This window comes from Mesoplodon mirus, assembly GCF_964341445.2.
Source record: "Mesoplodon mirus genome assembly, chromosome: 2".
NCBI lineage: Eukaryota > Metazoa > Chordata > Mammalia > Artiodactyla > Ziphiidae > Mesoplodon > Mesoplodon mirus.
In genome coordinates, this window is record NC_138977.1 from 17,200,667 (window position 1) to 17,222,600 (window position 21,934).

The 21,934-nt window shown below is 40.7% G+C and overlaps 1 protein-coding gene across 1 annotated transcript; it reads left to right on the top strand.

Annotated features, from left to right (window-relative positions):
* Positions 1-785: 785 nt before the first annotated feature.
* On the top strand, positions 786-19,088 carry LOC309815573 (all-trans-retinol dehydrogenase [NAD(+)] ADH7-like; the record flags this gene model as incomplete). The annotated part of the gene is given in 13 exon segments (XM_082642467.1): positions 786-926; positions 1,167-1,361; positions 4,591-4,692; positions 5,915-5,974; positions 5,976-6,054; positions 6,670-6,757; positions 6,835-6,997; positions 7,001-7,051; positions 13,991-14,201; positions 14,543-14,592; positions 16,352-16,487; positions 17,224-17,362; positions 18,938-19,088. Coding segments are annotated over 13 exon segments (1,566 nt in total).
* Between the last annotated feature and the right edge of the window lie 2,846 nt (positions 19,089-21,934).

Genomic DNA, 21,934 nt, shown 5'->3' on the forward strand with positions numbered 1-21,934 from the left:
TGTCAGGGAACCCAGGAACCAGCAGCCTAGTAGGGATACCGGGGACTCTCAGGGCCTTGGCAGATGTCTCTCTCACCAGACACCCCAGCAAATGAGGGAAAATCTTTGGGGGATCACAGGAGGGAGAGAGTCACTGTCTCATTTATGCTGCAGAAAGACCACGTTGGGGTGGGATGTCAGATGCACCAGGGGGCAGGGAGCTTTGTCAGGGCCTGATGGAGGAAACTGGCACAAGATCGGGCTTGGGCCAGGGCTGTGGGTGTAGAGGGGAATTAGCCTGGGGACTGGCCACAGACTCTGGAGGACGAGCTGACAGTCACTGGGGCACAAGGAGAGTGGGAGCCTGGGAGGCCCCAGTGTTACCAAACCAAGCTTGATTCCATGTGCCCATGCGTGGTAAAGCCAGTCTACTGACACCGGGTGTGGTGAAGGAAAGTGCAGCATTCACTGTAAAAGTGCCAGTACAAGCAGGACAGGTGGCTTGTGCTTTACAAACCCCAAACTCCCTGAAGGGTTTCAGCAAAGCAATTTTAAAGGCCAGGTGAGGGAAGGGAGTCGCAGGGTATGTGATCATCTGGGGCACAGTTCTCTGGCTGATGGTGAGGTAACAGGCGGTTAACATTGTAAATTCTTAGGCACCAATAGCTCTGGGGCTACGTGTTCATGATCGTCAAGCAGTTAATTTCTTCCATTTGTTGGTGGTTTTAGTATCGGTAAAACAACTCGGGAAGAGTGCATCAGATACTATTATCTAGGTACTTCATAGGGGAGTTACAACAGCGGATATGAAGGAGGGGTCTGTCCTGGGAAGGCCCCAGAGGGTCCTGCTCGCTTACAGCAGGTGTCTGGGCTCAGCAAACAGGGGCGCCTCCTGGGCTGGGGAGCTGCAGGATCACAGTCCTCTGAGGGGCCTGTTAGCCCCCAAGGTGAGATGGGGATGCAATGGCTGGACAGAGGTGTCTGGCCTGGGAGAAGGGTCCAGGCTGGAAATGTCACTGGAATCATCCCAGGGAGGAAGAGGAAAGGCCAGGCGGGAGTAGGTGGGTCACAGAGCAGACTATGTGCAGATGACGGCGGTCCTGATAGAAGCAACTCAGAGACAGAAAGGAGTGGCTATCAGAGTCTCAGCTTCATTCTCTTGTTCCTTTGTAAAACTTCTATGACAGTTTGAAACACCGCCAGGAGACTTCTGGTCCCAGCTCTGCCATGGCTTCATGAAAGGGGCCCGGGTGGAAAACAGAGCCACTGCATGCCCCGCTCATGTCCCCACTGAGAATGAATCCCATCAGGGCACCGGGGCTCACAGGCTTCAGAGAACCCCTGCCCTCAGGACTGGTCTTCCTCCTTGCTCTCTCCTGCTGGTCAGAGGCCCAGACACGCACATCCTGGCTCCACCCACCTCAGGGACTGAGTAATATTCCACTGTATATCTGTACAACATCTTCATTTTTCTGTCAATGGACAATTTGGTGGTTTCTCTGTCTTGGCTATTGTAAATAGTGCTGCCCTGAAAATAGGGGTGCATGTGTCCTTTCAAATTATGATTTTCTCTGGATTTAAGCCCTGCAATGGGATTGCCGGATCCAATGGGAACTCTGTGTTCTGGTTTTTAAGGAACCTCCATACTGTTCTCCACAGTGGCTGCACCAGTTTGCATCCACATCAAAAGTGTAGGAGGGTTCCCTTTTCCCCACGCTCTGTCCAGCACTTATTCTTTGTAGATTTTTGTTGGCGATGGCCATTCTGACCGGTGTGAGGTGATACCTCATTGTAGTTTTGATTTGCATTTCTTTCATAATTAGTGATTTGGGTATCTTTCCATGTGCTTATTTTTTATACAGTGTGAGTAAAATTTACCTCTTGTAATTGGCTTCTTGGAAGTCGGCCCTGTTTTGAATTCTTTTCCGATGATCTACCCCAGGGCATTTCTTGAGGGCAGGTGTCATTTCGAGCCCTGCAGGCCTTGCGAAGATTAAGTGCCCATCAGCACAGGCTTTTAAGTTGTTGTTACGGGAAACGGCCACAAGGTAGCAGCATTTCTTCATGCCCAGCTCTGGTTACTGGGGCAACCGGAGCCTCAGGGAAAGTCCTCTTCTAGGGTTGTCAAATAGAGTGGAATGAAGAAACACCCAAGGCTTGTGTCTCATTGCTTCTTCCCCCCTTACCCTTTATCCCCCGGACACATCCCAGCTCCGGAAACACCACTCTGCTGAGGGTGCTGTCAGCCGTAGGTGGGGCGACCCTGAGGAAGGAGGCTGGAGGTGGGAACCGCACCACCAGGAGACACGGAGCCCAGGAAACTTTTTAAAGCTCTTCCAGCCCCGAGGCTCCACCATCCTTTGGGTGCACTAGGCTTGCTTTAGCTGTAGGAGGGCCCGCCTGGATCTGGAGATTGTGGGCTCACGCAGAGGGGAACAGACACTCCAGGTCCATGGGGGGCGCTCATTGTGTGGCACATCCTCCCCAGCTCCCTCAGCGCGGTGACAGTCCAGCTTTGGGACCCAAGCCTGCTCAGGCTCCAGGGATGTGACACCAGCCCAGGTCGCCAAGGACTGAGGGGAATAGTCAGCATTTCTTTCTTTCTTTCTTTCTTTCTTTCTTTTTTTTTTTTTTTTTTTTTGCGGTACGCGGGCCTCTCACTGCTGTGGCCTCTCCCGTTGCGGAGCACAGGCTCCGGACGCGCAGGCTCAGCGGCCATGGCTCACGGGCCCAGCCGCCCCGCGGCCTGTGGGATCTTCCCGGACCGGGGCACGAACCCATGTCCCCTGCATCGGCAGGCGGACTCTCAACCACTGCACCACCAGGGAAGCCCCACAATGTATACATATATCAAAACATCAAGTTATAGTCCTTAAACATATACAATTTTTATACGGCAAAGATATCTCAATTAAGTTGCTTAACAAAATGTGACCATCCACAGGAAAAAAGAACCATTTTAGTATCCTGATGTATACTGCAAATTATTTTCCAAAGGTGCTGACATGAATGACACTGCCCATTTCACCACCCCTTTGACAATACATAAGTAAAAAATCATTATCGACCTAACAATTATCTCATTACTTTTATTTAAAAAAATTTTATAACCAAGGAAAACAAACACTTCACTATATATTTATTAATTTGTGTTTTCCTCTTTATGTTCTTTGTGTGTATCTCCAGGTATGAGTAAAATATGTGGGAGGGCAGAAGAGGTAGGAGTGGAAGTTTTAATGCTTTCCCTATCAATTCGATTATGCATTGTATATATCAAAAATGTTAACTCGTCATCTTTGCTTAAGCTTTTTTCCCTCAGACTACTTGCTTGAATTACTTACATTTGGAAGATTTATTTACTGTTTCTCAACACACAAAATTTTCATTCTTAGATGTTTCCTTTATGACTTTTTCCATCATCCTCAAGCATAAAAGTTCCCCCATTCTCCATATATTTGATATTTATGTCTTTACTTATCGATAAAAGAGTTTGACTTTAAATCTCAACTATTAATCCAGCAGGAACTTGTGTGGGATTGTGGTGTGAGATTTCTAACTTCGAGATTGGCCCACATTGCACTGTGACCCATGACATTTGCCTTGCAGAGGCAGAGGGTGAATGTTAAAGTCACTGATGGCTTTCAGCCTCCCATCTATTTCCAGCATATCATTTCTCACACTTAATCACTTGCAAAAGAGCCATGTAACCATCCATCTAAAGGAGATCTCTAGGAGTGGTATGTTAGTCGACAAGTAAGATGAGAGATAACTCATTCTGTAACTGAACAAATTAATTAAAATATTTTATACGATTCCTAGACAGATTTGAGGATGGGAAAACAAGAAAAATCTCTCCCTGTCTCCTTCTCCCTCTCTCTCTCTCTCTCTCCCTCCACCCCTCACTGATTTAAATAATGTCAGCAAAATTACTTAATTGAATAACTATACCTAAACCAACTGAACAGCTGGAGGCTACTCACTGAGGATCTCCACCCCTTAGTTTCCACTTCTATAAGATGAGATGCTTCACCTCGCCTATCTAGACCATAGGCTGCAAGAACTGGGCTGGGTGCAAAAAAGGATTCAGAGCTGCAAAGACACAAATTGAGTCATCGAGGAATTCAGTCTATACATTTCATGACGTTCACCGTTCCCTTCATCTCTAACCAAGCCAATTTCTAATTTCTTCACCATGGCTACATGATTATACAACAATTAAATACTGGCTTAGATTCTTGCAGATAAATCAACAACATTTTCTGTTTTATAAATTCGCTCTTGTGAATAAGTGATACACAGATGACATTTTGTTACTTTGAAATTGTAGCAAAAAAAACCCTAGCTTAATAAAATATTATGTGACCACAGGCAGCAAAAGCAAAGGGCTGGAAAGGGTGTACCTCAGATCTAGTCCAGCCCTGCTTCCCATGTGCTGTGTGCCCATGGATCCATTATTTAGTGTCTCTGGGCTGCATTTCTCATATATCAAACACACGGTAGGTGTACATAAGATGATCTCTAGGGATCTTCTGCCCAGATTTATATTATTTGGAGAGTCTGTAACTGTAAAGACATAATTAGGACCCATTATAACTCTCACCAACTTCTTAGCTTATTAAATGTAAAGCAGCTGTGCTATGGGAACAGAAGAATCCCTTTTCCGTTGAGGAAACAGAAGTTGCCCCATCAAAGGCTAAAGAAGTTTGTAGTAAGGTAATGAGCCTGAGAGTACATAAGTCTAAAACGTTATCATACCTACTTTGAGTATATCACTGTTGTGGGGTTGGATTCTTAAATAAGGAGATACTTCTCAAATTTTGGTTATTAGTTCTCATACTTTTTTTTTATTTGATAAGGATCTGGTCATACTGGATATAAAATTAATGACTTATTGATTAAAAAACAACCCTGCTAATCTGCTCTATTATAACTTTTATTTGTTGAATTTTTATTGACACAGTGTTTGATAAAAATACTTAATAATTATGACTAATGTATCAGATAGTACTGGGATTACTTCTCACAAAGAATGAGGAACTCATTTGTGCCTGGAGAAATGACAGCTTCCTGGATTTCCCTTCCTGGAGGATTTCCGCCACTCCTTTGAACAGAGCCTAACCATTAGTTTGAACACCAGCTTGTTGAGCAGGCATTGCCGTCTATCTTTCTTTGACCATCTCCTGTTACCTGAGCACTGTAGCAACAGTACAGTTTTGCTCACTTCTCTTCTTATACACCATTCCCTCTACCTTTCATCAAGAGGAGGAATTAACTGTAAAAATCTATTTTTGTGCTGGCTGCATGGTAACATCTGCCTTATAGTTCCCTCACAAGAGCATCAATTTACTTCAAAAAGGCACTGAGATTCAAAACAAGGCCAGAGGCAGCAATACTATAAATTCCTTAAAGAGAGATTTTTTTTTTTAAATTGTTAAGGGTCTTCCTTGCTGCACACAGGCTTTTCTCTAGTTGCGGCGAGCGGGGTCTACTCTTCATTGTGGTGCATGGGCTTCTCATTGCTGTGGATTCTTTTGTTGTGGAGCACAGGTGCCAGGCACGCAGGCTTCAGTAGTTGTGGCATGCGGGCTCGGTAGTTGTGGCTCGCGGGCTCTAGAGCGCAGGCTCAGTAGTTGTGGCGCATGGGCTTAGTTGCTCCATGGCATGTGGGATCTTCCCAGACCAGGGATCGAACCCATGTCCCCTGCATTGGCAGGCAGATTCTTAACCACCGTGCCACCAGAGAAGTCCCTTAAAGAGAGAGATTTTGGTCTGATGGTTGATATTCGGCTGAGAATCTCCTAAGAGTCAACACTATTATATGAGACAATCATACTGATTAAACAATTACAATCTTTTCAAGAGAGAGATAAATATTCTCCCAACTGTAAAATGACCTGTTTGCTGGTTGATGCAATGTTCTTTTGTCTGAACCCAGATTTTGGCCAAGGGTATCTGTTGGACAAATGAGCACATGACAAAAGGAGCAATAGTGTCTAAAGTTTCCAGTGACTGTGGGACATGAAGCCACTGGGGTTGTGGAGAGCATTGGAGAAGGAGTCACTATGGTGAAACCAGGTGTGTAAATGTCAAGTCACAAGTCTGAGATAAGTAGGTTGACTGTCCTATCAAAGGAAATAGCACAGCTAGGAATTATTGGAGGAGCCTTAATGAATTTAGGAGGATAAAAGAATACAAGGAGAATGGATTATATAGAGTGAAGTTTAATTTGGCAAAATCTCAACTTTTAGCAAGCAAATTTGATGGTGCTTGTAAACTTTAGAATACAAGCATACCTTGTTTTATTGCACTTTGCTTTGTTGTGCTTCAAAGTGGAATTTTTTTTACAAATTGAGTTTGTGGCAACCCTGCATCAAGCAAGTCTATCAGTGCCATTTTTCCAATAGCATTATTTTTTAATTAAGGTATGTACATTGTTTTTTTTAAACACAATGCTATTGCATACTTAATAGACTACAGTATAGTGTAAACATAATTTTTACATGCACTGGAAAACCAAAAAATTTGTGACTCATTTTATTGCGATGTTCTAGAATCAAACCTGTAATATCTCCAAGGTATGCCTCTATTTTAAAGAAATTCTTGCACGTGGCATGTGCTCAATTCACATTCGTCTATTTCAGCCTTTAATGTTAATTACCAACGCCTTATACCATGATGTTTTCCCTCTAGGTGACAAAGTCATCCTCGTCTTTCTGCCTCAGTGTAGAGAATGCAATGCTTGTCACAACCCAGATGGCAACCTTTGTGTAAGGAGTGAGTGGGTTTCATGCCATTTAGTTGTTCCTGTGCTAATTTTTGAATTGAATTAATATAAGCATTTGATGTAACAAATAGAGTTACTGGTCATGGAGTCCTGGCTGATGATACCACCAGATGTACATGCAGGGGCAAACCAGTCTATCACTTCATGAGCACTAGTACATTTACTAAGTACACGGTGGTGGATGAAACTTCCGTTGCTAAGACTGATGATGCAGCTCATCCTGAGAAAGTCTGTTGAATTGGATGTGGATTTTCCACTGGATATGGGACTGCTATTAAAACTGGCAAGGTAAGCAGCAGGGTGGGCTAGTTCCTTCTTTTTTATTTTTTAAATAATTTTTTTTGAAAAACAAGCTTTTTGGGAAAAGCACTTTTGAAAACATCTCATGTACAGACTGTTTCTACAGAATGTCAAATCAACTGGAAGAAAAAATTCAGATTCAAAATTTTATTTCTAAAGAAGTGCTCCCACTTACCATTGCAACAAAAAGAATAAAATACCTAGGGATAAACCTACCTAAGGAGACAAAAGACCTGTATGCAGAAAACTATAAGACACTGATGAAAGAAATTAAAGATGATACAAACAGATGGAGAGATATACCATGTTCTTGGGTTGGAAGAATCAACGTTGTGAAAATGACTATACTACCCAAAGTAATCTACAGATTCAATGCAATCCCTATCAAAGTACCAATGGCATTTTTCACAGGACTAGTACAAAAAATTTCACAATTTGTATGGAAACACAAAAGACCCCGAATAGCCAAAAGCAATCTTGAGAAAGAATAACAGAGCTAGAGGAATCAGGCTCCCTGACTTCAGACTATACTACAAAGCTACAGTAATCAAGACAGTGCGGTGCTGGCACAAAAACAGAAATATAGATCAATGGAACAGGATAGAAAGTCCAGAGATAAACCCACACAATATGGTCACCTTATCTTTGATAAAGGAGGCAAGAATATACAGTGGAGAAAAGACAGCCTCTTCAATAAGTGGTGCTGGGAAAACTGGACAGCTATATGTAAAAGACTGAAATTAGAACACTCCCTAACACCTAACACAAAAGTAAACTCAAAATGGTTAAAGACGTAAATGTAAGACCAGACACTATAAAACTCTTAGAGGAAAACATAGGAAGAACACTCTATGACATAAATCACAGCAAGATCCTTTTTGACCCACCTCCTAGAGAAATGGAAATAAAAACAAAAATAAACAAATGGGACCTAATGAAACTTCAAAGCTTTTGCACAGCAAAGGAAACCATAAACAAGACCAAAAGACAACCCTCAGAATGGGAGAAAATATTTGCAGATGAAGCAATGGACAAAGGATTAATCTCCAAAATAAACAAGCAGCTCATGCAGCTCAATATACAAAAAACAAACAACCCAATCCAAAACTGGGCAGAAGACCTAAATAGACATTTCTCCAAAGAAGATACACAGATTGCCAACAAACACATGAAAGGATGCTCAACATCACTAATCATTAGAGAAATGCAAATCAAAACTACGATGAGGTATCACCTCACACCAATGAGAATGGCCATCATCAAAATATCTACAAAAAATAAATGGTGGAGCGGGTGTGGAGAAAAGGGAACCCTCTTGCACTGTTGGTGGGAATGTAAATTGATATAGCCACTATGGAGAACAGTATGGAGGTTCCTTAAAAAACTAAAAACAGAACTACCATACGACCCATCAATCCCACTACTGGGCATATACCCTTAGAAAACCATGATTTAAAAAAAGTCATGTACCACAACGTTCACTGCAGCTCTATTTACAATAGCCAGGACGTGGAAGCAACCTAAGTGTCCATTGACAAATAAATGGATAAAGAAGATGTGGCACATATATTCAATGGAATATTACTCAGCCATAAAAAGAAACGAAATTGAGTTGTTTGTAGTGAGGTGGATGGACCTAGAGACTATCATACAGCATGAAGTAAGTCAGAAAGAGAAAAACAAATACCATATGCTAACACATATATATGGAATCTAAAAAAACAGCAACAAAAAAAAGGTTTTGAAGAACCTAGGGGCAGGACAGGAATAAAGACACAGACGTAGAGAATGGACTTGAGGACATGGGGAGGGGGAAGGGTAAGCTGTGACAAAGTGAGAAAGCGGCATGGACATATATACACTACCAAACGTAGGGTGGATAGCTAGTGGGAAGCAGCCGCATAGCACAGGGAGATCAGCTTGGTGCTTTGTGACCACCTAGAGGGGTGGGATAGGGAGGGTGGGAGGGAGACGCAAGAGGGAGGAGATATGGGGATACATGTATACGTATAGCTGATTCACTTTGTATTACAGCCGAAAGTAACACACAATTATACTCCAACAAAGATGTTAAAAAAATAAATTAATAAAATAAAATTAATCTTTTGTTTCACAAAATAAATATCAATGTTGGTTTGTTAGTTTATTAGGGCTGTTGTAGCAGAATACCATAGACTGGGGGGCTTAACACAAATTTATTGTCTCACATTCTGGAAACTGGAAGCCTGAAATCAAAGGGTCGGCAGGATTTGTTCTTTCTGAGGGCTGTGAGTGAAAGATCTGTGCCAGGCCTTTCTCCTTGGCTGTCTTCTCTCTATGTCTCTTCATATCACCTTCCTTGTATGCCAGTCTTTTTTGTCCAAATTTCCCCTTTTTATAAGGACACCAATTATATTGGATTAGAGCCCACCTCATTACCTTATTTTAACTTGATTACCTCTGCAAAGACCCTATCTCCAAATAAGATCACATTCTGAGGTACTGGGGGTTAAGACTTTAACATATGAAATTGCAGGTTTGGGCGGGGGGACACAATTCAACCTATAATGGCTGGCATATAGTATGAAAACATGAATGCATTTTTAAGAGTGATTATTTGGATTCAATTTATGTCACTCTTTTTTTTTTTTTTTTTTTTTTTTTTGCGGTATGCGGGCCTCTCACTGTTGTGGCCTCTCCCGTTGCGGAGCACAGGCTCCGGACGCGCAGGCCCAGCGGCCATGGCTCACGGGCCCAGCCGCTCCGCGGCATATGGGATCCTCCCAGACCGGGGCACGAACCCGCATCCCCTGCATCGGCAGGCGGGCTCTCAACCACTGCGCCACCAGGGAGGCCCTATGTCACTCTTAATGAATCAAAGAAGTAAGTAGAATAACACTCAGTTCATAAATAGTAAAACCATTCCCACAAGCAATCTCCATACTGTGGTGGTCTCATCCAACTCCAAAGTCTTAAAAATTACCTATATGTTAGTTGACTCCAAATTTATGTCTCAAACTCTCTCTAAACCCCAAATTCTTTTGTCCAACTCCTTACCTGACCTCTCCCTTTGAAGGTCTCACAGGTATCTGAAACTGAATATGTACAAAACAGAATTCTTAATTTTCTTCCTCCCTACCACCCAAACATATTTATGCTCACTCAAATTTTCTTCATCCTTGATCTTCCCTCTCCATTACCTTATATGCAATCCAGCAGCAAGTCCTGTTAATTTTACCTACAAGGTATATTTTAAATCTTTCCATTTTCTTCAACTCACTACCATCATCATATCTTGACAGATGCAATGGCCTCCCTTTTGTAGTCGTCATTACTCCTCTTGACCATCTGCAATAATTCTCCATTTACAAGCCAGAGGAATTTTATAAAATATAAAGTGGTCTGCATTACTTCTTTGCCAAAAATCCTCCAGTAGCTTCCATACTTGGAACAATCTCATCTCTTCCACTATGATCCACTCACACTCGCTCGCCTCTCTTGAGATCTGTAAGCCTGCTGAGCTGTTCCTACGTGAAGACATTTACACAAGCTATTCTGATTGTTTGGAACACTCATCTACTGAGTCCTTGTGTAGGTGCTTCATTAACATCATTCTCAGATTAAAGGTAACTCATTTGCTCAAAGAAGTTGTTTTTTTTTTCCTGTCTACTTCATCTAAGCAGGAACCTCTTTCCATTATTCAAGGCTACATGATTGCTTCATTAACAGTATGTGTCCCAAATCTCAAATTCTTATTATATCTTTAGTCTTCATTAGACCACAAGCTCCAAGAAGGTATGGACCAAGTCTCTATTCACTACAGTACTTAGCAAGGAGCCTGGACATAGTAATGACTTAATAAATAATAGTTGGAAAAAAAGAGATGTATGAATGAATAAGGAAAGGGATGTCCAAATATGTGGAAGCATAAAAAGGTGAGGAGCTTGTGGAAAATATACATATGGGCTTTGAAGTAGATTTTTACCAGACATAGGTTCAAGACAGGTCTGAGATCTATGAATGTATAACATTAGCATGCAAGTACATGTCAATGATATATGTTAGTAACCACTTGCTTTTAAATTTCTTTGGAAAATCTTGGTGCTGGAACATTCCTCGAAACCTTCCACTAAGAATTTTCTACCAAGATAGAGGTGAGAGAAGGGACATTGGATATGGTTTTATGTTAGTATTCTACGTTTTTTTATTGTACTTGATATATTGGTACCATATTAGTACTTGGCTAATATATTATTAACGAAGACATTCTCCACTTTTAGGGATAATTTTTTACTGGAAGCTATATCTTAAGGCAAATTACTTGAATGAACACATATTCTTGCCTTTGCCTATTTGAAAATAGGTCAAACTTGCAATATGAGGATGTGTTGGTGTCCCCCAAGACACTCTTTTGATTTGATGATTCACTAGAAGGATTTATAAAACTCAGAACAGTTATTATACTCATAGCTACAGTTTGTTACAGTGAAAGGATACAGATTAAAACCAGCAAAAGAAAAAGCCACATAGGGTAGAGTCCAGGAGAGACCAGGTACAAGTTTCCAGTTGTCCTCTCCCAGTGGGGTCACATGGACAGAGCTTAATTCTCCCAGCAACAATGTGTGACAACACATATTAAGTGTTGCCAACCAGGGAAGCTCACCCAAGTCTGGTGTTTAGGGTTTCTATTGTGGGAACAGTCATGTAGGCACACAGCACACACAGGACTGACCTCAGCTACTCAGACTCCAGTAGCATCAGGAGTTAAGCTGATGGATCAAAGCCCCAGACATATGAAAACAGGCGTTCACCATAAGTCACACTGTTAGCATAAACTATCTGGAGTAGCCCAATGACTAAGAACAAAGACACTCTTAGTGGACAGGATATTCCAAGGACTCAAAAGTTATCTCCCAAGAGCTGTTTAAGGTCCTAAGGTTCTTTGGAATAGTGAAATTTAAGTATTTATTAAAGATCATGAAGGGGATCAGAAGAGTAAAGAAAAATAATACTAAAAAGTGGACGCTTACTATATTTTAAAATATAAAATAATAAAATATTATTTAAAATAATAAAAATTTTTAAGTGACCTAAAATTGACACTCTTGTTTTAGACTATAACTTTCTTCTATAATCATGATATGGATAATTCACTATAGATAATAATCTCCAGTTCCCATTCTGTAGAACAAGAAGGTTGGGAAGGAAGAGAAGTTTTTTTGGTTTTTGTTTTTGTTTTTCAGGTGGGGGGACATCTGAGGTTAGCAAGAGACTGGGGCCATGATCCACTTAAAGGCTTAGAGTCAGGGTGACAGGAAGGTCAAAAATTACAACTTTCCAGATGGGTGATGGAGTCCTAGGGAGAAGTCTTTAGAGGTACAGTTCCCAGGTGGTCAGAAATATCACACTTCAGGGCCACCACAGCCTAAGGCTTGCTAGAGATTAAATAAGGAAGGATGAAAGAGGTCCCAGAAGACAGTGCTAGAATCATAAAGTTCTAGATTTAGAATTCAACCATCAACAAAAAATTCCATCTCAGATCTAGATAATAAAGCTAGCAGATAAACTAGTAGAAAAGGCAGAGAACGCCCAGTTTAGTTTCTGGCATAAAATGCTGACCACAGCTTGGTGCCTTGTGACCGCCTGGAGGGGTGGGATAGGGAGGCTGGGAGGGAGACGCAAAAGGGAGGGGATATGGAAACATATGTATATGTATAACTGATTAAATTTGTTATAAGGCAAAAAAAAAAAAAAAAAATTGTATTATATGTGTGTTTAAAGTGCTTCCCCTTTATGAATACGGAATAACTCAGAAGGCAAGGCAAAGCTTATTTAAATAAAGCATAAAAATAATTTCAAGCGTAAAAAAAAAAAAAAAAAATGCTGACCACAAAGAATCCATCAATAAAGTTTGCTGCATAAATGAGTGAATGACTGAATGATACTTGAGAGAATGGCCACACTAACTTCAGAGCTCCAAATTCAGGAAATGAACTGAGGGGGTAGAATGTTGTAGCTGAAACTACAGCACCTCTGTACCCACTTAAATATCTGCTTAAAAATTCAGACATTTCAAAACACATACATACATAGACCTCCACACACAGGCTATTTCTTCAGGTAATTCCTGCAAAGGAGGAAAAAACTGGAGAATCAGGACATATGACAACACACCCTGCTCACACATAAGCCTTTGCATGTTAAAAAGAAAAAAAAAAGGAAGGAAGAAAGGGAAGAAGGGAAGGAGGAGAAAAAAGAAAGGAAGACAAAAATGATCACAATAAGTTCCATACCCTTTTTGTGGGTTTCCTGGTTTTCAGGTCTCCCTGATCCCTGCTATGAAACAGGATTAGGACTCTACTAGCAGGAAAGTGAGTTTTGGCTAGTACCTTCTTTAACATAGCACAGTACAGGATAAAAATCTCCCAATTGATTTAACTACATTTCCTTCCTGGAGCTACACATGGATCATCTAATTGCAACATGGAAATTCAACTTCAATGAAAAAACAATTTATTTACAAATGACTCAGAGTTATGGTTATTAAGAAAATGCTAGTTAAACCAAATCTAAAACAGATTTTAGCATGGTTTTGTGTAGAAGAGTAATAGAGATCCAAGTGCTTATTTAATCCTGTTATGAGGTTAGATGAAGTTATGGGTGGTGGCCAAAAAGGCTGTAAAAGCTCCCAAAACAAAGGCCCGAATGATGTAACCTTTTATCAAAGGTTTTCATTTATCTGCAAAATATTGATTTTGTTCCTTTTCTGTTCTCAGACATTCTGCTGTTTCTAGCTCTCTTTGTGGCATTCTCATGAGAACAAGTCATCCAGTCCTAATAACTCATCATAGTGATCTTCTGAATTTTGTGTTCTAATATTGGAGATACTCTGCAGGTTCCACATTTTAACCCTAGGTCTAACATTTACAGGAACTTGTCTCTCCACAGGTCACCCGTGGTTCAACTTGTGTGGCCTTTGGCCTGGGAAGAGTTGGCCTTTTGGTCATCATGGGCTGTAAGTCAGCTGGTGCATCCAGGATCATTGGGATTGACCTCAACAAAGACAAATTTGAAAAGGCCGTGGCTGTCACAGCCACTGAGTGCATCAGTCCCAAGGACTCCACCAAGCCCATCAGTGAGGTGCTGTCAGAAATGACAGGCGAGGCTTCCCTGCTGGCGCAGTGGTTAAGAATCGCCTGTCAATGCAGGGGACACGGGTTTGAACCCTGGTCTGGGAAGATCCCACATGCGACGGAGCAACTAAGCCCGTGAGCCACAACTACTGAGCCCGTGAGCCACAACTACTGAGCCAGTGCACCTAGAGCCCATGCTCCACAACAAGAGACGCCACCGCAATGAGAAGCCCGCACACTGCAATGAAGAGTAGCCCTCACTCGTCACAACTAGAGAAAGCCTGCATGCAGCAACGAAGACCCAAAGCAGCCAAAACTAACTAAATACAATTAATTTATTTAAAATAAGAAAGAAAAGAAATGACAGGCGACACTGTGGGCTACAGTTTTGAAGTTATTGGGCATCTTGAAACTATGGTGAGAGCCAAGATTAGAGGAGCCACACAATACTCAAGCTACCTTGAACGCACAGGGTAAACTCATTTTCCACAGCTTTACTGAAAGCAACTACTTGTTAGGCAAAATACCTGGTAATCATGAAGCACTTGTGCCTAAAAAGTCAAGCAAAACTTATGTGCAGTTCTGCTTGACCAAAGTGTATCATATCATACCACTCTCATATGATCAGACTGCCAGGGAGGGAGTCAACCAACTAGGCAAATTGTTTAAGTGTTCATCTACTTTGTATGTATGGCTTTTTTGGCAACAGTGATTCCATCTCTTGAATGTTAGCAAGTCAAACAGCACAAAGTGACTCTCTGGAGACAGAGAAGGAGGAGATCCAGGGGCGAAAGGAACTATTCCAAATTTGGCAGTCTCTTCCCTCAAAACCACGATGTAGCCAACTTCTCACTCTATACCTGAGTTTGTTTTCTCCTTTCTGAATTCTCTTAAAATAGGAGCCTTCAACTTTTTAAAATATGCCTCCCTTGTGGCAGTCAGTAGCACCAGACTTCCATTTAAATCTGAGAAACAGGTCAGATCTCCTGGATTGGAAAGCCCCAGCCTGGGATAAGGTAGGGAGGGAGACTTCGAAATATGGGACAAAGTCAATTCTGCTCACAATTGAGTAGGAGACTAAATTCGCTCTAATACTTTTGGTACTTTAGGAACAAGTAGTCTTTAATTTACCACTGTTTTCATTCCCTAGTGTCACTTAGAATTATTCCATAGCAACAAATACCATGTTTACACAGCCAATATGCAATACTGGATATTGCTATGGCCTATTGACTTCCAGATGATACTTTAATGAACATTGGTCTCTGAAAAATGCCATCTATTGCTACAACCTACCAACTATTCAAAAAACTATTAATGACTGGATGGGTGGATGACCAGAAAATGTGGGGTTAGTCTCAGAAATGTAACCAAGAAAGGGATTCCTTTGTCCCACATTTTAGTATTTAATTTTCATACTAAACTTTTAAAAAACTGGATTAATTGATTCAGTATAGGTAATTTGATTTAGTTTAGTTCAAATGGCTTTCCAAACCTTATCTGAAGTGGTGATATTGGTCTGAAAATATAGGAATTTCTCCCTGCATTTTGGTCCATGGTAAACTGAAAATGCCATGAACACTCAACACATTAATTTCTACTTTCTGCCTTAAAGGACAAATGTATGAACGAGTTTAATTCATGACTAAAATTGTGTTGAGAGTGTTTTATAGCAAGCAGAGGGACCTCCCTGGTGGCACAGTGCTTACGAATCTGCCTGCCAATGCAGGGGACATGGGTTCAAGCCCTGGTCTGGGAAGATCCCACATATGACGGAGCAACTAAGCCCGTGCACCACAACTACTGAGCCCGTGAGCCACAACTACTGAGCCAGTGCACCTAGAGCCTGTACTCCGCAACAAGAGAAGCCACCGCAATGAGAAGCCCACGCACCGCAACGAAGAGTAGCCCCCGCTCGCCACAACTAGAGAAAGCCCGCGTGCAGCAACGAAGACCCAACGCAGCCAAAAATAAACAAACAAATAATAAATAAATAAATAAAAAGAAAGTTAAAAAAAAAAAAGCAAGCAGAAAGAAAAAGGCATGTGGGCCTAATTTCACTCCATGACTTGGAAACAAAACCAACTACTGGAACTGCATTAGTATGTAGGGCATTTCTGAGCCCATGACATATTGAGACATGAGAAACAAACAGTCTCCTTCATTCTAAACTCAGATTGATACCCTTGCATCCTGCAACATGAACTACGGGGTCAGCGTGGTGGTAGAGGCTCCTCTATCAGCCCAGATGCTCACCTATGACCCAGTGCTGCTCTTCACTGGACGCATATGGAAAGGATGCGTTTTTGGAGGTAAGAATGGCAGAGCCTTATTTGTTTATTGTCAGTCTCTCTGCACTAAATGAGAGGATTCTCATGCTTCCTGAGAGCAGGGACTGGGTATGTTATACCTCTACCCTATCCCCAGCCCCAGAAACAGTGCCTGGTCCTTAGCATATTCCCAAAAGACATTTAGTGAATAACTGAATTTTACTTCTAATTCCTGGGTAATCCATAATCTCCCCACATCACACAAATAGTCAAAGTGAGGCGGCTCAACTTGTACCTCTTGTGTAGTTCTCAGTTCAAGTCTTATTTCCTTGAAGGAGGCCTCTCTGAAAAATCTCATCTGTACCAACCAGCCTCTCATTTTTTGTGCACCAGGTACTGTGGAAAGAGAACAAGGCTTGGCCTCACATTGACCGTTGTCTGTATCTTTGGTGACCTTGACAAGAGCTGTACTAGCCGAGTGCTGAGTGGGCTCAAGAGAAAATGGGAGAAGAGGAAGTGGAGCAGTGAACTCTAAAGTGGTTTCTCTGTAAAAGGAGCAGAGACATGGAGTAGCTAGAAGTTGTGGGGGCAATAGAGGTTCCTCATGGGGTTTTTGCCTTTGTTTCTTAAGATGGGAGAAATACAGCTCATTTGTGTGCTGTTAAGGATAGTCCTATATGGGGAAAAGGTAATAATGCAAGAGAGAGAAGGAACAAATATAATAACACATAAAGATCATTCAGTAAAGTCTAAAGAGAACATGTATGCTTACTTACAGGTTGGGAAAGCAGAGATGATGTTCCAAAACTAGTGACTGATTTCCTGGAAAAGAAATTTGACCTGGACCAATTGATGACCCATGTTTTCCCTTTTAAACAAATCAATGAAGGCTTTGAACTGCTCTACTCACATCAAAGGTATCTGTTTTTTATGGTTCTCTTGTCTCCTCCCCATAGGTCACTTTTTAAATTTAGTATTTATAAATGCATCTGTTTTCTTCATATTTTATTTCTGATTATCTTATGTAGCAAGATTGATATAGTTGATTACTTCTTCTTCATAGACTTATTATGTCATCATCTTATATTAACTAATTTTTAAAAAAAACTCTGGACTTCATTTTTTTATACTAGGTTGAATTCATCTTGGCTATTTTTATTTCAGCACAAAGCTGCTCACTTCTTCAAGTAATGCCACAAAATTTCCTTACTTTACAGTTTTCAAAGTGCTTTTTAAAATGTGTTTTCTTCTGATCCTTGAAGGTTAGGTTTTGTTTGCTTATTTGTTTGTTTTTTAACTTTTGACCTCCTTCATCTATTTCTCCCACCCAATACTCCTGCTTCTGGCAACCACTAATCTGTTTTCTGTATCTATGAAGTTGTTGCTTTAGATTCCACATACAAGTAAGATCATACAGTATTTGTCATTCCCTGACTTATTTCACTTAGCATAATGCCCTTGAGGTCCATCCATGTTGTTGCAAATGGCAAAATTTCATTTTTTTATGGCTAAATATTCCATTACACACACACACACACACACCCCACACACATTTTCTTTATTCATTGATTCATCCATGGACACAGGTTGTTTCCATATCTTGGCTATTGTAAACAGTGCTGCAGGGTTTCCCTGGTGGCGCAGTGGCTGAGAGTCTGCCTGCTGATGCAGAGGACACGGGTTCATGCCCCGGTCCGGGAAGATCCCACATGCCGTGGAGCAGCTGGGCCCGTGAGCCATGGCCGCTGAGCCTGTGCATCCAGAGCCTGTGCTCCGCAACGGGAGAGGCCACAACAGTGAGAGGCCCGTGTACCGAAAAAAAAAAAAATAGTGCTGCAGTGAGCAGGGGGGTACATATACCTTTTCAAGTTAAGTGTTTTTGGTTTCTTCAGATAAATACCCAGAAGTGGAATTGGTGGGCCACAGAGTAGCTCTATTTTAATTTTTTTGAGAAACCGCCATACTGTTTTCTATAGTGGCTGCACCACTTTACATTCCCACCAACAGTGCATGAGGATTCCCTTTATCCACATCCTTGCCAACACTTGTTACTTATCTTCTTGGTGGTAGCCCTCCTAACAGGTGTGAAGTGATATCTCATTGTGTTTTGATTTGCATTTCCCTGATTAATGATGTTGAGCATCTTTTCATGTGTCTCTTGGCCATTTGGATGTCTTCTTTGGAAAAATGTCTATTCTGACATACACTTTTACTTAGTCAAGCAATATTAATAGCTTAATATGGTCACTTTGAAAAATAGTTACTGGCTGTTATCCAAAGAAACATAAATTCTACTCTTAGGAATTTTGTTTCAAGTATTACCTTAAGGCAGTGGCTTCTAAATTGACATTTATAAACCTAAGCTCTTCAATTTCCATCGACTTCCACACAGCTCCACTTGAATGTCCCACTTGCATCAACTTCACTCAAAATAATGTTTCCACCAGTACATCTTATCTCAGCAAATAATGCCACTTATTCTGCTTTTACAGACTAGAAGCCAGGGCATCACGTCTGACTCCTTCTTCACTCTTGCCTACAACATGCAAACAGATGCTGAACTCTGAGAGTGCACGATCCAGCTTCTCCTCCAGGATCCTCCGTCTCATTGCCCATGATTGTTACCTTAGTTCAGGCCAGTAATCTCTCACCTGGACATGTTAACACAGTAGCATGATAATATGTCTCCTGCCTTCCGTATTTTACCATATTAGCCAGACCTTCACTAAGCTGCTAAAACTCAAGTTGCCCCCAAATATCAATGCCTTTGCATGGTTTTGAAAGCCTTTACTATTGGACCACAACCTACTTTGTTAATATACCCAGCTATTCAACAACTGAGCATTTAGCACCCACTCTATCACAGCCTGTGTGCTAGGCTCTGGGGATAAAGTAAGGGTGCAGGGCTCACCTACTTTTCTCCTTGGCACCTAGAAGTCTAAGCACACTGGATTATCCTTCCTGTTCACACCTTCCTAGCATATTCATGCTTTCCCTTCAGCAAGGAAACCCCTTTCCTCTTGTCAGCCTTTGCAATTGTACCGATGCTTCAAGAATCAGCTCAGATACCCATATTCATATACTCATATACCGATTCATTTTCTTTCTGGTGGGGACCTCAGGCCCAGAAGGATTTCCAGTAACAGAATTTACCTGAAGTTTCCTAAACCAGGCAGAAAGGACAATTGTATAAAATGTTCTTGTTTGGAAGGTGTGGAAACAAATCACTAAAAACCATCATTTTACACTTCAGCATTTGAACTGTCCTGACATTTTGAGATTCTAAATGACAGAAGGTCTGTGTCACGTGATGGTGATCTGGGCTTCCCTTTTCACATTTCCTCTGCTGTGACCATGGATCTGTTTCATAAATACAAGCAGAAGTACAAGATTTGATGAAGATATATAATCTTTATGAAATAAAGATTTAGTGTCTTATGAGGACCTGGGAATTAGCAGGGCATTTAGGTCAACAATATTAAAATTTTTAATTTACATGTTCTAAAGCCATAATTATATATTTTGAGATATATATATGTGTATACACACACCCACAGACAAACACACACTTGGATTTTTTTGTTGGAATAGAGATTTTTTTTTTTTTTTTGCGGTATGTGGGCCTCTCACTGTTGTGGCCTCTCCCATTGCGGAGCACAGGCTCCGGACGCGCAGGCTCAATGGCCATGGCTCACGGGCCCAGCCGCTCCGCGGCATGTGGGATCTTCCCAGACCGGGGCACGAACCCGTGTCCCCTGCATCGGCAGGCGGACTCTCAACCACTGCGCCACCAGGGAAGCCCGGAATAGAGATTTTTAAAAAAGACTTTTACCCAGCTGCCACCATTTAGAGCAGATATAGCATATAAAGATATGGTACGTGTATTTCCTACAGTAATATTAATTTTATGGATAGTCTTTAACACATTGTAACCTTTCTTTTTGGATGTAAATGTAAATATTTTTAAAAAGCACTTGTTACAAATTAACTTGGATTAGGTTTTGAAATCAGCTCATTGCATGGTACAAGTTACTTGATTAGTTTAGAAAAGAAATAGTGAAATATAAGGGAGGGGCACACTTTAAATGATTAACTTTAAGAATCATTTTATAACTAGTTGAAACTGAAAAGCATCCTATAAGGGGTCATGAGCCTACTTGCCAGCATACATTAACATTTCAGAAAATGTCTTTTTGTAATACTACTTAAATATAAAAGTACAGCTAGAATCATACATATACTAATGTTCAGTTCAATAAAGTAGAATTATAAATCCCTAAGTCCCACTTTACTTAGTAATGACTCATTTAACCAAAAAATGTTTTCAATTTGGTACGACTGCACTGGCATATCTAGCTATATCTATATATATGATATACTTAGAATTCTTAATAAAATTTAAATGTTTTATAAAATGTTTTGTGGTGTTATATTTTATTGAAGAGGGCAGTTTTATTTGTTATAAAGCTTTTATTGACTAAAGTAAGGCACCTGAAAAACGTACAAAATACTTTATAAGAAAAATAAGTAAGGTGGGCATAGCCAAAATAGGAGGTTTCAATATAATGTTGTCATATAGCTTGGACAGTCCTGCCTTGGGAGATTGCAAAAGGTCCAGGTAATTATGAGTCATTTTTACACAATGAATATTTCCCAATGAAAAGTGGCTTGAACTCAAGGGGTAAAAGGTCTCTTTACCAGTTTGTTGGTCTGCTTAATCTAGGTTTAAAAAACAAAGCAAAACAAAAAACAGGAGAAATATCTAAAAAGTATATGAAATCCCTTCATCAAGCTGTTTAGGTATGGCAATTCTCAAAGCACTTATAAATAGTCACAGTTTATTAGAAAAAAATATATACATATAGGCATACACACACACACACACACACACACACACACACACACACACACAATCTCCACCTGAGCATCATTCAGAGACATTTCCCTCGTCCATTAGCAACATCTATAGTTAGGACCCTATGACCTAATTAGTGAAGGAAAACTGACCCCCCAAAAGCATTTTTAATCCATATGTAAAATGGGTTAATGTTTATGTACCTTATCTCAAATTTTGAAAAAACTTATTACATAAGGATACCTAAAGTTATATACAAATATAGTTACATCAGAAGAAATAAATCCCAAAAGGAATAAACATTTATATTCTCAGATCACAGTTTTTGAAATGAACTCCACTTTATGCCTAGAGTTTCTTATCAATTATATTTTTTAATCATTACGTATGTCACAATTTTATATTTTTAGTATTTATTATGAAACTTTGTGCAATCATTTCTCACTTCTGAGCTTGTCATAGCCAAACAGTGAACAGAAAGGCCTTCTACAATCTTTCCAGGGAAACCTGCCTATGAGTAGTTTTTCATATCATCAGAAAATGCTGGTCTTAAGGAGAGATCAGGAAATTGATAGTTTTTATGTATTTTTCATTTCTAGTCAATGGAGCAGTGTCAAACTGAGTTCTTGGCTAT